This window comes from Trichinella spiralis (genome assembly GCF_000181795.1).
Source record: "Trichinella spiralis strain ISS 195 chromosome Unknown Scfld5, whole genome shotgun sequence".
Classification (NCBI taxonomy): Eukaryota; Metazoa; Nematoda; class Enoplea; order Trichinellida; family Trichinellidae; genus Trichinella; species Trichinella spiralis.
In genome coordinates this window covers 613,432-632,660 of record NW_003526944.1, presented here as the reverse complement: position 1 = coordinate 632,660, position 19,229 = coordinate 613,432, and the positions used below count along the sequence as shown (strand labels likewise).

Genomic DNA, 19,229 nt, shown 5'->3' with positions numbered 1-19,229 from the left:
AGGCAATTTTTCGAAAAATTTGGAAATTTTTTATAAAATAGCCCCCGGGCTTCGCCTCCAGGCTTCGCCCCCAGGGCAAAATAAAAATTGGCATATTTCCTCCAGGTTATGCCTCCAGGCGGTTTTAATGCCCCCATATTTGCCCCTCCAGAAAAGGATTTATGCAAATTTTAATCCCCCTGGGGGTAATAATGCAAATTTTTTATGCCCCTGAGGCTACGCCTCGGGCTATGCCTCAGGCAAATTTTTCGAAAATTTCGAAATTTTTTAAAAATATTAGCCCGAGGCTTTGCCCTCAGGCTACGCCCCAGGGCAAATAAAAAATTTGCATATTCCCTCAGGCTATGCCTCAGGCCGTTTTTATTGCACCATATTTACCCTCAGGAAAGATTATGCAAAATTTTTAATCCCCTGGGGGTAATATGCAAATTTTTTTTATGCCCTGAGGCTACGCCTCAGGCTATGCCTCAGGCAATTTTTTCGAAAATTTGGAAATTTTTTGAAAATAGCCCCAGGCTTTGCCCTCAGGCTACCCCCCAGGGCAAATAAAAATTTGCATATTCCCTCAGGCTACGCCCGGGGCAAATTTTTGCACTATATTTGCCCTCAGGAAAGGATTATGCAAATTTTTAATATCCTGGAGGTAATATGCAAATTTTTAAATGCACTAAGGCTATGCCTCTGGTAATTTTTCGAAAATTTGGATTTTTTGTAAAATTTAGCCCCATGGTATGCTAAAAATATTTGCATATTACATTTCATTGTCGCGGTGTAACCCATAAGGTAGAGCCGTAATGGGCAGCATACCAAACTGAGTTTATATCCTGCTTGATCTTAGTTTGATATGCTGCCCATTACGGCTCTAAGCAAATAGATTCCAATTAATACTTACTTGGTTCGATGAAACTTACCTGTGCAGATCCAGTCAATACCCTATAAATGGAGTTTATGCATTCTAAGTCTGAATTAAACCAATCCAAAGAACTTACCTGAAACCAATGAGCTTCTCTTTGAGGATTGAACACACTAGCAAACGATTGGAACAGCTAGGGGCGATCTACAACACCTAAAACACAATCTTAATCACTCTTTGCGTATGCAAATAATTAATGCTACAAGTAAATACACTTACCTAGTGCATTTCCAGTGCAGTTTATGCATTCTAAATTCATCTGCATATTATGCATCCAAAATGCATCTAAAGATATTGCCTGAAACCATTGACGATAGAACTTTCCTACAGAACGATTTGAACCGCTGGAAGCGATCTACAGCACCTGAAATCAGACAACTTTATGAATCAGACATTTGCGTATGGAAATAATAAATGCTGAAGTAAAAAAAGTAATATTCAAAATTAAATAGTATAAATAAAATCACAATGCGAACAACAATTCAACACATACCAATTGACTTTAAAACGCACTGATGCTACTACCTACAATGGAACTACAACGGTGGCAAGATACCGACTCTAATCCATTGTGATAAAAAAAAAATATGAACAACTTCCATTATCAGAAAGCAGCATCACCAACGACTTTATATTTTTTAATTGCGTTGACGTATCTGCATTGTAACATATAGTTGCGCTACAATGATACAAAACAATATTAAATTATTGCTTACTATTCGTGATCAGCAGCAAAACCACACTGAGAAGGCGGGGTACGGCATTATGCCAGCTTTAACAAACGCGCGGTGCATCACCAAGTGGGATGTTGTATTTCCTTGACGATGAGGATGTAATCCATTGCTATTATGAATAAAATATGCACTTACAGAATCTCCCTACAGAACGATTTGAACAGCTGGAAGCGATCTACAACACCTGAAATCAGACAATCTTATGAATCAGACATTTGCGCATGGAAATAATAAATGCTGAAAGTAAAAAACGTAATATTCAAAATTAAAAATGTATAAATAAAATCACAATGCGAACAACAATTCAACACATACCATTTGTAATACCACTTTAAAACCCACTGATGCTACTACCTACAATGGAACTACAACGGTGGCAAGATACCGACTCTAATCCATTGTGATCAAAAGCAATATGAACAACTTCCATTATCAGAAAGCAGCATCACCAACGACTTTATATTTTTTAAATTACGTTGACGTATCTGCTTTGCAACATATAGTTGCACTACAATGATACAAAACAATATTAAATTATTGCTTACTATTCGTGATCAGCAGCAAAACCACACGGTGGGCGGGGTACGGCATTAACAAACGCGCGGTGCATCCCCAGGTGGGATTTTGTATTTCCTTGACGGTGAGGATGTAATCTATTGCTATTATGAATAAAATATGCACTTACTCAACTCTGTCTGTGATGCCACATTTGGAAAGTACTGATGCCAAATGAACAATAATTGCTTCTTGCTGAACAAACCCACACTGAGATTGCAAAGGAACTCTATCAGAACCACTTCGATTGTTATAATGAGCACTAACTTGTTTCTGTAACGCCACACTTGGAATGTATTGATGACAACTTAACCTACCGACGATGGCCAAAGCGATAAGGATCAACAACTGTTCCATAGCGTTCATGTAATCAATCGATCACCGGAACCACCACCTTGACAGGACGCAGCGGTCCCTAAATTGTTCGACTGTTTTCACGTACTTTACTGTTATTATAAACGATATCTAATAGATTCTTACTCTGTGATCGACAAAATCACAACGGGATTGTTAGGATACTTGATACGGTGCACTGTGGATGCATCGACAACAAAATAAACTAAGAAAAAGGTTGAATAAATCAAGGAAAAACATTACTTTACGAAATAAATGAAATTTGAAAATTATTTCGATGCACTGTTATTCGTCTTTAATTACTTTTTATAATATGGCTGTATCTCAGTTTCATTACACTTTATAGATTCATTTCACAAAAAATTGTCACAAAGTTATAAACACAGCAGGAACATCATTGCCTTACTTACTTGTTGTTCTGCATATATGAAGGAAAAGTGACCGGTCAGATGATGAAATATAAAATTCAAAATGGTTGCATTTCTAGAAAATAATATCAAATAATATTTCTATTGTATTTCAATTTGTTATTCACTCACACATATGCATAATACTTAAAAAGCAGAACTGGAAAGAAAAAAAAACATTTCGAGATTATAACGATGCATGGCTTACATCGGCAATTACCATATAGAACCTACCGGTACCATATTGATTGATGTGAATATGAAATGTTGTACATTCTAAAACTAAATTAGATTTCAATTTCAAAATATCTGAAAATAAAAAAAAGCAATATTTGTTCAAATTCAACATCTGATGAGCATCTAAAAGTTAGCAATAGTAATTTTAATACGGACACCCATTAGTTTCCATTCATTATATTTTCAAAATCATGCAAATGACGTGCATAGTGTACCCGCATCACAATACCGAATGTAACTTACCGCGTAATCATAGATGGCATAAAAGAGCAGAATTATCGTTGACCACGTAACGTGTGCTGACATTGCATTGAACAGAGCAACTGAATACGAACAAAGTACTCTGAAATGGTGCGCAGTAATACGTAAATTATGCAAATAATCAAAACCACTATGCCTCAGGTAGAACAACCTAATTTACGATCAGTAATAGCGCCGCGTCATAAATATAGTGAACAAACATATTAAACGATGGCTGTTATTACGTATTCACATACGTACTGAACATTATGCAAAATTTTAGTAGTATGTAAATTCAGTAAATTTTAGTAGTATGTATGAAAACACGCTGACCTGCGGCATTGCGAATTACGAATAATCACTTCAAATACAATTGAATCTGTTTGAAAGTATGATGTGATACAATACATTTAAAAAATAGCATGAATGATGCTTTTGTTACAACAATCAAATTTCGTGATATAATAAATAGCTTTTACGAAATGAAGTGTAAGAAACGTAATAATATTGAAGTTATACATTTCAAAATTTATAACTAATTTAAATAAAATTAGCAAAATTTTTGGTAAACCTCACAACAAGAATTTTGTGCAGTGTCAATTGCAAAATGAAGCGTGCAGATTCAATGAGCTAAAAATGTTCATTTTCTACATCAAGCTGTAACAGATAAAAGAAATTACAGTGACAATGAATAAATGACTAAAAGAAATGCACAAATGGAAATGACAAAACAAACAATTATTCAAGAAACCATCATTTTCAAAAGAATGAAGCTTTTTAGTAAGTAACTAAGGAAGAATAACTCGTTTAATAGAATTAGAAATTACCTTGTAAAAAATAATTAAAAAATCAATTTACATACACTGCAAAATTCCAATATTACACAAAGCTGATATAGACCTCATGCATGAGAACGTACAACCAATCGATAACCGTTGTAAAGAATTGTAGGATATAGATTTAGTTATCATGACTGATCGCTCACCAGAAAACTGAAAATAGAGATAAGAATTTTCAGCAGATGAGCGAGAACTGTGTAGTTCTGGGAAGGCTTCAGAGTGCATGGATGGGCGTCATTCATCGTGTGGGACAAGGGGAGGGGGAAGGATATAGAAAATAAAGAAATATGGAATTGCAGGATGGAAACGGTGAAGGTAGTTCGAAAGTGAATCACTTTCTATAACTTAACCTTCACGCTAAACAATCAGGCATTGTCTTTAACGTATCAGTATTTTCTGGATACCGGGTGATAAAACTAATTACTTAATAATGGGAAACAAGTATATATAAATCGACAGTACATTATAATTCATAATAGAGTTTTCAGGATTCACTTTCGAGCAGACAGGAAGGTTAATAAGGGCCATTCTGACAGTTTGAAAGGTCGAAAATATAAATGTAAGTAGGCATAAAGGTAAATGAATACTCTCTCGCTCACAACAGCTTACTTATATATACCAAGCAAAAACAATTCTGTGCACAATCAGTGCCAAGGATCAGCAGATACCTCCTCAGCATTTCATCAACACAACAGACATTTGAATTAGACAAGAATTAGCCAGCTATACTGGGATAGGAACTATCATTACAGAGAGAAATTGCGTTCGTCAGTACTATCGTAAATAAATATGTTATTGCTCATGAATTAGTGGATTTATGGAGATTCCCTACAGTTAAACTGTGTTTTCGCGACGCTATTCAGAATACCTTGAAAATAACAGAATAGTAGGCTGATGAGCCTGAAGATCAGCTGCAATCGCTTCTCTTTCTTTCTCTCTCTCTCTATACATATATATAGTCACCATGAAAAAGGTGCAACAATTTAAAATTGAATGAACCAAATGTTTCATCAATCATGTATTTGATAAAACGCAGTTCTTGAAACGTCATTAAAAATAAGAAGTTTTAGTAAATTCGCAAAACTTAAAATTGAAGTACTATCAGAGTTGAAAAAAGTGGCCATGTTTAATGCATTTTGTATGCTGAGAAGCAGAAAAAAAGCATAGTAAGAAAAAACCAACAAAGATACTTCAAAACTTCATACCTGACCGCTCTCATGTTGGTGATGAAGTATGATACAAACGTAGAGTCGTGGAATTTTCCATTTTCTTGATGCCCCTGATCAGATCGCATTTTCAGTATAATATTGACCAAGGTTATGAAGTTGAATGGAAGCATGAATAATAAGCGGATTATCCGGCGCAGTAGTTCGACCGCTTTTCTTCAACAAATAACTAACTGTGTATAATGATCGTTGAAGAATAAGCACACTTTGATTGTACAAGAAATTGCTTCCAGGATTTGAATGGCACGAACTGCGTTCGTTCAGCAGAAAGAATGACGTCGGCAGCGATAACACTGAAAATTAAATTACTACAGCGCTAAGTAAATTATGCAAATTGAAAGTATCATACCTTACGTAGAATACTAACCTAATTTCCAAATCGTAATAACGTGTAAATTGGATGAAGTGATTCGTATAGTTGCTGATTGTAATGTCTTTTCATTTATGTTTCATATAACAGCATTAAAAATCGTAACAATAAAAATAACAGCAAAAACCAAAACAACAACGGCAAGAATAATAATAATAATTATTATTATTAGCATTATTTATATACAGCTTTATTTGATTTGAATAATATAGAATTTTTGAAAATCTTTTGAATGCTTGCTTTCAAGAAAACAACTGAATTACCATTAAAACTTACCAAAAATATTCTTCCAGTACAGCTGACAATATCTTAATCTTCTTTTACATTATTCATCAAACGTTCTGGACTGACAAAAATATAGATGAAAGATAAGTGGATGTTTTATGGAATGAAAAATTTCATCTTAATCAATAATAGAGAAGTAGTAATAAATCCATTATACTGCAAACTGTCGCGTGTCATATTATTATATATATTGGCCGTTTGTGATGAGTTTAAAAGAAAAAATATGAGATGAGTGAGTGTCAACAATGGATAAATAAAGCAGGCTACCTTGCATCAGATGATGATAATGATGATGATGATGATGATGATGATGATGATGATGATGAATACAATGTGAAGGAATTCCTTTCCGTTCATCGTCAACTGGATGAATAGCAGGCATGCTCTTCACAACTGCAGCACTAGACTTGGAAGTTCGGTTTGGACTTTGGAAGTTGGTAATAAAAATTAGTCGAAATTTGATAATTTTACTTGTTGTACTTTGTAAGAGAGAATTATTCATGATTGACCGGTACAAGTTGTGCACAATGGGCGCTGATAAGCAACAACAACAGAAAAAAAAGAATACAAACAACGCTGCAACAATTTCGATAAATAAAACAACCGTGGCACTACATGGCAGTTTCTAGGGGTTTTGGCTTTTCGTCTGCGCTGCTGCACTGGCTAGACCTGCTAAAAGTGTCCAAGTCGGGCGGAGTCCAAGGAGAATAAAGTTGGCTCAAAGATCTAGACGACGGATTCGACGCCATCGGTGCCAACTCGGACTGGTACACCGAATCAACAGCGTCTGGACGTGATGCAGATGCGCCGAACGTGGACGTGTACGTTAGGTCAGGTGCCGACCTGTCCTTGAAGCAGATCGGTGCACGACTGCGTCGACATCCGTAAATCGAAGGCACGTCACTGTACACATCGGACGACAACGGCTGTTCGCAGTAGAGCTTCAAATTTTCACTTTGCAACGTATCTCGACTGCACTGGCCTACAGCACGCCTACATCGAACTGGCGATCGGACAGTCGAACTGCACTCGTCCGACGTGCTTGTGCTCGACGACTGGGTTATTGTCGATTCCGGTGGACAAGTGGACGCTGAATCACGGACAGTCAACGTGGCGTTGGAATCGGTGCAGGTGCTGCTGAAATAAGTGCTGGAACGATTTTCGTCCAACTTCTCACGACAAACCGAGCAATTGGTATCGTAAGACAGTGTTGTGGTTCCAGTTTGACATGTAGCACAACTTTCTGTAGTGGTAGTGGCATTGGAAACGCTAGTGTCATTTCGTCTGACCAGGTTGTCACGTTTTGTCGTTAGATCTATGATTATAAATTATTATTAATAGAATGTCCTTTTTTAACGTCAATCCATTCCACACAAACATACTATCTACAGTACGCAACAAATACACAACATGTGAGATAGAGAGAAAAGATATTAATAATTAATTGGACCATATTAAAGAAAAAAGGAAAATCGTAATAATTAAGCCCACTAGCGAGCATAAACACAACCGCTGTTTTCTTACTTGGCAACGGAGCAGAACGAACCGGAAGTGCCGGTCTTGGTGGTGGTGGTGCTGCTGCTGCTTTAGAGCGAAAACTTTTAAACGACGGCGTACCGCCGGTCAGAGAGGATGTTTCCGAAGAATGGGAAAAATCACTTCTGTAAGCCGATTCACAATAGCTACTCGACGGCGACGTCCTCAGACAGCTTCCTTTGGTCGTGAAAGTACCATTTTGATAAATTGTCGACGACGTGTACGAATCATAGCTACTTTCATTGTTGTTCAATTTCATCAACGACGAATTGGACAACAACTTGCTGACCGTATACGGGCTTGTGGTGGTTGTCGTTGTGACCACAATGCGACTGTTGTTCAACGATTCCAAACTTTTCGAACCGAGCACCAAATTTCGATGAGCAATTTCAATCAAATCAGGACTTGGCGGACGTGCTTTTTCACGTTCCACTTCAACAATACTTTGTTCTTGTCGCAGTTTCGCTTGGGCCAATTTGAACGACCTTATTGAAGCTCTGAGGGAACTTTTGCGTTCGAAAAATTCCTCCTTGCGTCGTTTCGATTTCAACCACCACAACAAGCCGAGCACAGTGACAAGCAGTACCAACAGTACGGCAATAATTATGGCAACAATGCCGGCAGGTTGCCAGTACAAAGGCTCTTCGTAAGGTTTGGGACCCTTTTCGCAGACGAACGGCAACACGTCTTCACAGTTGTAAATACCAATACCGCCGGTACTGGAACTCAAATAGCCGCACTTTTCAGGCGGTACCACAATGCTGCTAATCCAAAATCTCGTTTCATAGGTTTGCTGTTTGAAAGAAAAAAGAGATACAGAAATTGAAAATTATAAAATGTTTCGTAAAACAATTATCGACGACGACGACGACGACGATGACGACGGGATGCGCACTTACCATGTGGGGAATGAATCTTTCAAATGGAATTGCAAATTCACGATTCATTTCATCGACTTTGGACGCCAGTGGGGCGAGACGACGATCCTGGTCACGAAAAAATGGCATGTACGCACCTTGGTCCTGTGCAAGGCAGAAAGAGAAAATAAAAAACAAAAGCAATTGAGAAATGTGAAATCATAAAAACGTGAACACTTGCTGTGTTCGACAACGCACTTTGCAAAATTGTTGAGCAACCGAATATGAAACAGCTCCAGGAACAAACAAAAAGCAAGACTGAAATGATTTCCATTCTTCATAGCCGGCTTGGAACCATCCGGGAGGACAGAATCCTGAATTTGAAACAACAAAAAATCAAATGAAATGCTTTTTGAAACCAGAAAAATGTTACTGAACAGAAGAGTGTTGTTTGTTCTGAACGTTGGTAAAAAAACACAAAATTCAGACAAAATCACTCACCGTCTATGAGCGAAGTGTTCGACTCGATCACGGGCAAATGGTCAACAGGGATCAAATAGTCGTAGTCGTTGCCGTCGCGTATCTTGCCACTGGCGACAGCAGCGGTGCCAGTCGAACCCCAATGATTACCTCGAGCATCCAACGGACCGGTGTAGGCGTCGGTGGGATTTTTCGCCGCCGTGGTCAGTTCGAAATCGTTGTTCGGATTGTTGAATAAGTTGAGTTCAAATTTTTCTTGAGCACTCGCCGCGAACACTGTACTGTGGTATCGTTCGGCCTGGTCGCCGACGTTCGCCCACCATTCGAAGCTGGTCGACGAAGATCCCGTTCGGTAAATTTGCGAAACGTCTCGCCTCTTTCTCAATTGGCTGCTGACGTAGGCGGGCTGCTTGTGACCAAAATAGCCATAACTTGCCGGATAGTGGTATCCGTGACCAGTGGCGATGTTGTCGTAGAGGACATTTTTGTAGAAAATTTGAAATTCCGTCGACACGTCCCTGTATCCGCCCAGATGAACAATGTGAGTGCCGGTGTTGTTGTAGAAAGTGTTGTGCGTAAAGTTGGCCCAAACTTGACCAACGTAGACGGTATCGTGGTACGGGGCCCAATTGCGACCGAAAAAATTGTTGACAACGTAAAATTTCTGATAATCCCAACCGTCGAGCACCAGCGACTCGGAATTGTAATTGTTGCCGAATGCGCAATTGCGCACCAGACCGACCAGCCGTGCCGACGGGCTGCTGCTCGAAGCGGTGATGTGAACAGCACCAGGATTGCGGAAAAACATGGAATTTTCCAGACGCAAATTTTGCGTATTGTACAGGGCCATTTTCAGAGCGCCGTCGTTGGTAGTGAAATTGCCCCAAAGATGGTAGCCGTTGAAATTGAAACTGCAAAAATCGACCTCGACATCCGGATTGATGTCGCCAGTACAAGCGTACCGGACAGCACCTCGGTCATTGCGTTCGAAACGAACTTCGCGCAACGTAATTTGTCGTAATGGGGCTGAAATTGGTGTTCAATTATGTACAGATGCAAAAAATGAAATGCAAAAAAACAAAAATTGAAAAGAAGAAGAAAAAACCACATACACGGCTCTGGAGGCGCCGGCACCGTCACTACTTCGGCCAAAAAGCCGTAAGTTCCGTCGGCGGCGTTGGCTTTCAAATGGACCGTAAGTTCGGATGTTTCACTTCGAATTGCGTGCTGTCCAAGCATCAATTTCGAACTTCCGTAAATACCTACACAGTACGAAAGAGACAGATAAATTTGAAATAGAAAAAGCATCAACAACAACAACCGATACCCAAAATTTTTCCATTGTCCACATGATGCCCGTCGTAAAGAGTGATGCGATCCGGGCGTACTGCGTTGTCGACGACGTTGTAGAGATTGGCGACGAGCAATTTGAATTCGAGCTGCTTAGCAGAATTGACGCTAACGAACGTTTTCAAGCAGTCCACGGGATAGCTGTCGTATTTGAAATAGACGAACATGCGCTGTTCGACCAGTATCCGCTTGTCGACTGAACAAAATTCCAAAATGCCGAACATATGGTACGGAAATGGAACTTCGCCGAACAGTGGCGGAATACTTGAACCGGCCAGCGAATTCACACCCAAAAGACGCAGTCCAACTCCAAAATTGTCCGTCACGTTCATTTTCACAAAAATCACCTGCTCCCTGGGCGCCACCACGTCTATACCGTGCATCGAGCAGTTGGTCACGTTGACGTGGTCCATGACCACACCCCGGCGTACAACGGTGACGGCAGCGCTGGAATCGTTGTGCGCTTGACCGGCGCCAACAATTTCCACATGCCGCAATACACTGCCGCCGTTCGTGCTACAGAGAAAATAGAAAAAAAAATGCAAGCCCAACAGAACAAGAAAATCAATCTTTCCTCGCTTACCCAACTGCTGCATGGGTCTCGGCCGACTGATATCCGAACATCAGACCACCCCAGTGGCCGACGTAATTCGAGTCCAAAGCGACCGATTTGCCGCAGTGGATGAAAACAAAATGTTCAGAATCCACACAACGCCACAACGTCTCGTCAGAACTGAGACGCAGAGCGCAGTCGGACAGCCGACCCTCGTGACCATAGCACTGTCTCGGTTCGGGATAAGATTTGACAATTTTCAACTTCGGATTGTAATTCCACCGTGGACCGATTCGAACGTGCACATTGCGCGTCTCCATGCCAAGTTCTCGGCAGACCACTTCGGCGTTGCGTCTGGTGAACTGACGGTCGCAGACGGGCACCAGTTCACCGGTTGTCATATTTTTGATTTCCAAAAATCCCAAACTTGGATCCAAACTGTCGGTCAGATGGACGTCGAATTTTTGATAAAACGAATCGTAACGTTTCAACAACGGAAACATTCTGTATATAGCATCGCGTCGCCAACGGGTGGCACTGGTGGGCTGTTTGGGTCGTTGGATGTCAGTCAAATTTATCGGCTTCAATCGTATCGGGTCCCAGAACGTGCCCTGGGCAATCAGCGTGCCCAGCACTAGTATACGCACGTTCGGATAGATGTGGACCTCGACGCCAGGTTCGATGGTCAAAGTGGCACCGGGCATGATTGTCAAATCTTTGCGAATATAATACGGCTTGTCCGGCTTGTACCAGTAGGGGAAAATGGTCCACTTTTCCCGCTGGCGTTTCATTGTCAACGATTTGAACAGACGACCGTGCAAATCGTACACGCTCGGCTGTTCGTAGTCGAGCGTGCCCAGCTGGGCGTCCGCAGGACGCCATTCCCAATTCAAAGATCTCTCTTCGGTGACAAAGTAGGGATTGTATTCAGCCAGAGAGAATATATTCCAGTCGTCAAAATCAAAAATTCGTTGCACAATCGCCGCCCGGCTATCCCTACCCCAATAGTTGTGGGAAAAATTGGCTCTGGTTTTAAGCATGGCACCTTTCAAACCGGCGACTGCTTCAAAATCCAACAAATGATTGCGAAAATTGTTGTAGTGCAAGTCGACCTGCTGCAAGCCGAACAGTCCAAAAGCGAAACTTCGAGGCCAATTTTCCGCATATTCATCTTCCGGAGACAGAAAGTAATTGTCGAAAAAGTAGTTGTAAAACACCCTTGCCGCAACTTTGGTTTTGAAAAGGGCGTGGCTCTTGATGTCGTACGAAACTACCCATCGACAACGATTGTACCGCCACCGGTTTCTTTCCATGATCAATTCTTTTTCCATGCCGGTCAATTTGATCAAACCGTGCCCGTCACGAGCTCGATTTCTGGTAAAATTATTTGAACTGATATTCACCCAAGCCAAATATCCGGAAAGTTCCAAGTGGAAATTTTCATTGTCTTGGAAACGTGTTTCGCGCAGTTCAAAGCGATGCTCAAAATTCGGGTCCAAATAATGGGGATCCGGCAAAGCTATCGACATCCCACTGTCACGATTGTCCAACATGGTCGACTGCCACACCTTCCATTTGAACGCGTTCGCGGATCGATGCAAATCACGGTGGGTTTCAATAATGCTGCCATTGTTCAACGCCACCGAACAATTGTCAATGAAATATTCAATAACGGCGACCGGTGACGATTGGCTAGCGTCGAATAGAAGAGGTCCGTTGACCCAAATCACCGCTTGACTATTTCTGGTAAAATTGCTCTTGTGAAACCAAAGTTGAGTACGACGATTGCGCAACAAAATGCTCCCGTCGTCAACACGATAAAAACTCGAATAATGTATAGCAGAAACGCCGTACTGATTGTTTTCAATTGTGCAGGCACGCATGTGCAAAAACGGATCCAAATATTCAAAATTGTTCAAATGGAATACGAGCAAAGCAATCCTGGCCGGCCCATAACTTCTACTATAATGCAGTTTAACCACACCGCCGGATGTTACAAAAGGGAATTCAATAAAATTGTCACGCAAGCTGATCGTACGGGCTATTTGGCCATGGTCGTAAATGAGCACATTTTCGTCGCTGCTGTTCGAAGGTCGATTGACAAGCTGAATACCAATACGTCCGAAATTCAACGACGTCCGTATAGTCAGATCATAAGCACAATCCTGTGCAAAACTGCCGTCGCAGGCCGAAGCTTTCGAAACGATAAATCGACGCTGCTCTCTCGACGATGGAGACAACTGAATTTCCTGAAACATCGACAAATAATAATTTTTTCCGTGGGAAATTTACAATTATTGATACGACAAAAAAAATAAAGAAAAATCTCACCGTCACCGTTCTACTGGGTATGTCGACAATGGTGGTGTCCTGATAGGCAGCGTCGCTACGCCGAAGCCAAGAATAAACGTCGCGTTGAGTTTTACGCGTCAGCAAAGGGTTGAACCTGAGACCGGCATTTTCGTTGTCGATCAGCGTCACATTTTCCAAAGTGATGCCGGCTGATCGAAGTCGCAGACCGTGTCGACGATTTCGCACGAACGTACAGTGGGCTAATTTGGGCTTTTTCACCGGATCATTGTACAGAATATCCACTCCGGTCCAGAAATTGTCCCTGACTGTCAAATATTCAAATAGATGATAATTCCAGTCGATTTGAAAAGCGGCCGTGAACGTGGGTTGTCGAAAGTCGAGCAGGCCAGCTTTTTCAATGATCAAATGTCGAATAGTTGTCTGGCCGGTCACCATGGCCGGATTGGCGAGAAGTGAATAACGAACACCGGCCCATTTCGGTTCCACGCACCTCAAACCGACAATGTCGGTGGGCTTGCACGAAAGATGGACCGATTCATTCCGACCGTCGTGTCGACACTTGGTGATGTCGTATTCCAATTCTTCGCAACGGATATTGTCGAAAATTATCGGCAAATTACCAGGCGGCGGGTAGACTACCCAATTTTCCAAAAATTCCGGATCCAACACCATCCCGAGTTGATTGCAAGCGACGGCGGCCAATTCGACCGTCCAACTTCGATTGCACACCGTTCCCCATTCACCGTCAACGAACACTTCCAATCGTCCACTTGCGGGTGCCAATGTGGACCGTTCGGAATCGTCTTGGACCAACCGTATATTCGGCACGCTAATTGGATCTCGTTTGTCCAAAGTGAACAGAATCGGTTCGCTGCTTCCTTGATAATCGGCACGAAGCAGTTCCCCTTGGACAAGCATCCCGATGCCGTCAGCGAACTGCAGTACAGTGCCGGGTTGCAAAGTCAACACTGCACCAGGCGAAATGTGCAAATCGTCGACCACCGTGTAGACCCCTTTCGACAAGTCGGTGTTCTCGTATATTGTGCCGCCAATAACGTACGGATGGGAGGCAGTTCGAAATTGGCGAAAAAAATTCATCAGTTCGGTCATTTTGGGATTTTGCGAATTGCACACCGCCGCGTACGGGTTGATGTCGAATCGAGCAAGCGTGTAGCGCTTGAATTGGTCGAAAATTTTGTACATGAACGACGCTGGTTGGGTGTGGCCCCAGTTATTTTCACGAGCATCAATAACGCGAGAATGATCGTCCAAGTCGGTGGCAATTTCAAATTCTGCTTTCGGATTATGAAAACAGTTGCGTCTGAAAAAGTAAAATCATTTAAAATGAACGTGAAATAATAATAATAAGACAATTATTATTATTATTATTATTATTATTATTACGTATAAAAAAAAACAGCTCACCTGAGCATAACATTCGAAGATGAGACAATCATCGCAGCGTGCGGGAGGGTACGGGTGTTGAGCAGTGGAAATGGATTGATCACTTCGTTTTCTTTGATCTCATTTTGCATGTGGAATGTGAGATTTTGCACCGGCGAGCGGTCGTTCAAGCCGACACTGACGATGAAATATCCCCTGTTGTATTTCATTTGATTGCGCGTTATTGAAACTCTGGCCGGCAAGTGGAACAGCTGGGGATGGTCGCGATTACGGATCAAAAGTACAGCTCGTTCGTTGCGTATGAATCGATTGTCGTTGATATCCATACGGAGATTGACGGCCGGCTGCACGCGTACACAGAAACCAGTGGCAAGTCGACAAACAGATCCGCTTATTTCAACTTCGGTAATTGGCTGCTTTTCGCGTTGACAAGAGTGATATTCAAAGGACGGATGATAACGATTGCCGACCATTTCCACATAGCTGATGATCACTTTCGGATCACCCAACCAGTAATTGGAATCGCTGGTGCAAAAGTTGCCAACCAATATTCCACCCCACCAATTTTCTTCAACTTTGGTCGGCGTGTAATCGGTATTCGTCGCCGGTCGACCTTTGAAAACAACTTCCTGCTTCAGGGCTAAAAATTTTCCACGCAAACTTTGGTGCAACGCAAAGCCGCGCATCCTGTTCCGGCTCAGCTGAGTGCCGTTGATCACTGTAGAACCGCCAGTGTAGGTGATATTAATCCCATCACCCCAGTTGTCCAATATTAAACTGTTATTGACCCAAATATCTCCAACTCCTTCACAAACATGCAAACCAGCCACGTGCTGATTTCTCAAAATGGTGACGTTGTTTATAACAGTTCGATCGCGCATATTTTCCACATACACTCCTGTTCCAAAATTGTCGGTAATTCGAGAATTGCTCACATTCAATCCATAGAACACTTGATCTGAAATAAATCACCGTTGCCGAAAAGCTATTTTATTCATGTAGCCTTTTCACTTACCTCCAAAATTGGCATGAATCTTCATCACAACATTCACGGTTTCATTCAACGTAATGTTGGACCCTTCGCTTCGGAGTCCAATCCACAAACTTCCTCCCGTATTTCTGTGATAAATGAAAATTAAAAATGTTCAAACTTCCCAAATGGACAATTTTCAATTTTTTCCACTTACTGTGCTTCTACCGTCGGAGGCATGTAACCATTGAACACGGGTATTTTATATCGAGGAAATTTGCACAAATCTTGGCCCCGAGTTGAATCGCACACGTATAAAAACAATTGAGCATCATTGTTTAATAAAGACAAGCCCGTCATTTCCAAAAATTGAATGCTGTACGTTATTGGTAGGCGACGTCCAAAATCCAAGCTCTAAATAAATCAATTAAATATTAATTAGTTCTGTTTAAAAGTTGTGTAAAAATGAAAGTTCAGTGTTTTCACAAGAATATTATCTTTGAAATATGCTTTTAAATCTTCATGCAACATTTGCCAATCAATAACAACAAATACATTGTTGTTCATATATATATATATTTTTGAAATACAATTTCATTGTAATTTTCTTTGAAAATGTTATTTTTGATTAGAATTGAGCTAAAATAGATCCCCCATTTTATTCATTCTAATTGCTCAATAAATAAAACAAAGCCGACATCATTGAAACAACTAAATTAAATTAAACTAAACTAAACTAAGTAGGAACAGGTGTCTGGGAGATTCTACCGCGATTGATGACTTCATCATGGTCATTTCCGGCTCCCTTGTGATTTCAGCAGAGAAAAATTGACCACTGGTCAAAGTTATAATGTTAGTTACAATTCGCTTCCTGACAGTAGAATACACTGACAGAGTCAAATAAATTGCGGTCAGCTGAACGGGCCGGTCAAATGATCGACAGCTGACGGTCTGCGCAATAGCACAAGTCCACTGTGGGTCACTGCTTTGTCCTTCAACGAGGACACGGGCATTTTCCCATACGGTCACGGTAATGTGCTTGGTAAAAAAAGAACATTGTACACTATCAGCATTTCCATTCAATCACTTTATAATTTACTGAAATGAGAATATAAAAATGGCTCTCTCATTCTAAGCATCAGGGTCGCGTCAGCAACAAGGTTAGTATAGATACAGGTAGTGGCTATTTGAGGAAATTTATCACTTTCTCATGATCACCACTAAGTGCCATAAACTTCAATAATATATTTTTATACGAACACATGTACCACGCGTCCAGTTGTTACACATATGATAAATAAAAATCAAAAATAGAGATAGATTGATCAATAATTGAAATAATTCTCCCGAAAAAAAGAACAATCGACCGAAGATTATTGAATGAACACTAACTAACTAAGCAACCAGTAAGTATGCTGAAAATGTAAAAATATAATTTTCCTTAAAGTTAATGAACAAAAAAAAGAAAGCAGAAAAAAACAACAAATACGCTGATAGTTGTATGTTTGGAAAAAATGTTACAAAACAGCGCATTATTGAAAATAAATAAATAAATAAATAAATAAAACGCCCATTCAATAACAAAGCAGTGAATTATGAAAAGAATATTGTGCAATTGCTTACCACATAACAAGGCCAATTGTTCGTTTCTGATACAAGTGTTGTGGAATTTTTCAAATGAGCAGCATAAATTCGTGGAAACCATTTTCGTTTAGAATTGAATTCATGCTGTCGACAGATATCCATTTCCGGCGTTTCAGGTTCGTAATAAACAACAGATTCTCGTCCAAGTGGTTCATCTATTGAAAAAGACAAAGAAAAAAATTTTTTTTTCCTTTTTTTTAAATACTACAACTTGCTACAATTGACACTTAGAACTTACCAATAACAGGCCGATAGGAAAGTCCAAGTTTGGGTCGAAAGTAAATTCCATTTCCATAATTGAACATAATTCGCGTTTCATTGATAAACAACCGTCCATCAGTTGTATTTTCAACAACAACGCCGTGTCCTGAAATATGAAATTCATATTTAAATACTGAACTATAATATAATACAGCAAATGGAACACGCGTTTCTACCTCGATTGTGAGCAATTGTTGAATTTGTTATCTCAACAGGTCCATCTGGTGCAATTACCCGTATACCATCTCTTGCACTGTATTTGATGTCGACATAATTCATAAATGGAGGCATTCCCCGAGCGAGTATTGCGGCAGTGGTGTTCTGCAGTTCCCTTCACAAACAAACGTAAATGCACCAGAGCAAAAATGTATTAAAAAAATTAAAGCTTTTTCATTAAAAAAAGAACCTACTTGTCATAACCGGCATACCAAATGTTAACATATTCCAATCGTGATCGCGACTCTTTTTTCGTGGCAATTCCGTCGACTGGTACGTAAAGCCAAGGAGCATCTTGAAATTCGATCCCCTTCCAATGGAAATGCCATCCGTGAAATGACGGTGGACCCCAGCAGACCAAGCCCAAATCGTCTTCACCTTGGCACAAATTTTCAGACAACTGTATCCCATCGGAAGTCCAATTGGTGCAGTGTTCAATTGTCTCGTGAGTGGCGTTGCATCCCGGCAGAGGCATCACAAACGGTCTGGTGTCGTTGTTGCGTCGATACCATTTCCAAAATCCACCACTGTCGAAACCCATCGTTCGACAAGCAGTCTGATAATCCACATTTGTCCAACTTGAACAAGTAAAATAAAATAAATAATTGTTAAACTCATATAAATATTTATTTAAATATGTGAACAATTCAGAAAAGTGGAAAAAAATTGCGCGATGGTTACAGAGATGAAAGTTCACTTGAAATATTATTGTTCTACGCTCTTTTGCACTTGAAGGTCACGCACGCCCACTGTACAAATCGACGACTATTGTGTACATAAAATGTTTCCTTGACAAATAAAATTTTTCAAAAAATCAATATAAAACAAACAGAAAATATTTAGGCCACCAAAAGTGAAGTCATTTATGAAAATTTGGGTAAAGTGCAAACCACAACAGTGACGTGAAACACACCCCACAGACCAACCCGCTAATACGAGCGTGAACAATTATTCCAAATATTGATAAGTGTGCTCTATTAAGAAAAAAAACACCTTGACAACTTTTGCAATAAAACAAAGTTGAACAGTTGTTGAAGTTCTGCTGTTTTTTGAAAAATTACAAAAAATAAAATATAATAATGGCACATATTTATCAATTTGCTCAAACAAACGCAGCAATAATCGTCACGTAATTGACTATAATCCATCTTTGTCAAGGTTATTATCTATCTGTTGAAAGTTTCGATCAAATTGATAAGCAAGATAAATATTTTTTTTCTTTTTTGGCAAAAATTTCCTATCAACTGAAGAATCAGTTGAAAATAAATCTATCAGTTTACTTAGTTGGTTGAAAATGTTTAAAATAAATCAAACAATCAATTTCGTTTAATCGGAAATAATAAAATTGGCTACATTTACATGTTCTATATAAACATGCATATCGGTTGTTTAATGTAAAAGAGCGATGAAAATGAACCGACTACGAGATAGAATAATGAAGAAAGATAAAAATGAAATCAAATACTGTACTGATTGTTGTTATTG

General features: G+C 40.1%; 1 protein-coding gene across 1 annotated transcript; it reads right to left on the bottom strand.

The window, feature by feature from the left end:
• Window positions 1-1,847: 1,847 nt before the first annotated feature.
• On the bottom strand, window positions 1,848-18,285 carry Tsp_03809 (putative scavenger receptor cysteine-rich domain protein). Its single transcript, XM_003374565.1, has 22 exons — window positions 17,939-18,285; window positions 17,705-17,859; window positions 17,506-17,634; window positions 17,247-17,422; window positions 15,841-16,037; window positions 15,669-15,772; window positions 14,675-15,611; window positions 13,268-14,570; window positions 10,967-13,185; window positions 10,361-10,899; window positions 10,146-10,295; window positions 9,055-10,059; window positions 8,812-8,927; window positions 8,596-8,718; window positions 7,685-8,489; window positions 6,776-7,475; window positions 5,712-5,798; window positions 5,485-5,661; window positions 3,444-3,543; window positions 3,198-3,239; window positions 2,333-2,475; window positions 1,848-1,884 (listed from the first exon to the last, which is right to left on the bottom strand). Exons 1-22 carry the CDS (start codon window positions 18,283-18,285, stop codon window positions 1,848-1,850), a joined length of 9,591 nt encoding a protein of 3,196 aa, XP_003374613.1.
• Window positions 18,286-19,229: the final 944 nt, after the last annotated feature.

Coding starts and splice junctions, on each gene's coding strand:
- Tsp_03809 (XM_003374565.1), bottom strand. CDS start 18,285: ATGGGTTTCGACAGTGGTGGATTTTGGAAATGGTATCGACGCAACAAC. Junction 17,423..17,505: donor TTCCTATCGGCCTGTTATTG/GTAAGTTCTAAG, acceptor CTTTTTCAATAG/ATGAACCACTTGGACGAGAA. Junction 8,490..8,595: donor AAAGATTCATTCCCCACATG/GTAAGTGCGCAT, acceptor TCTTTCAAACAG/CAAACCTATGAAACGAGATT.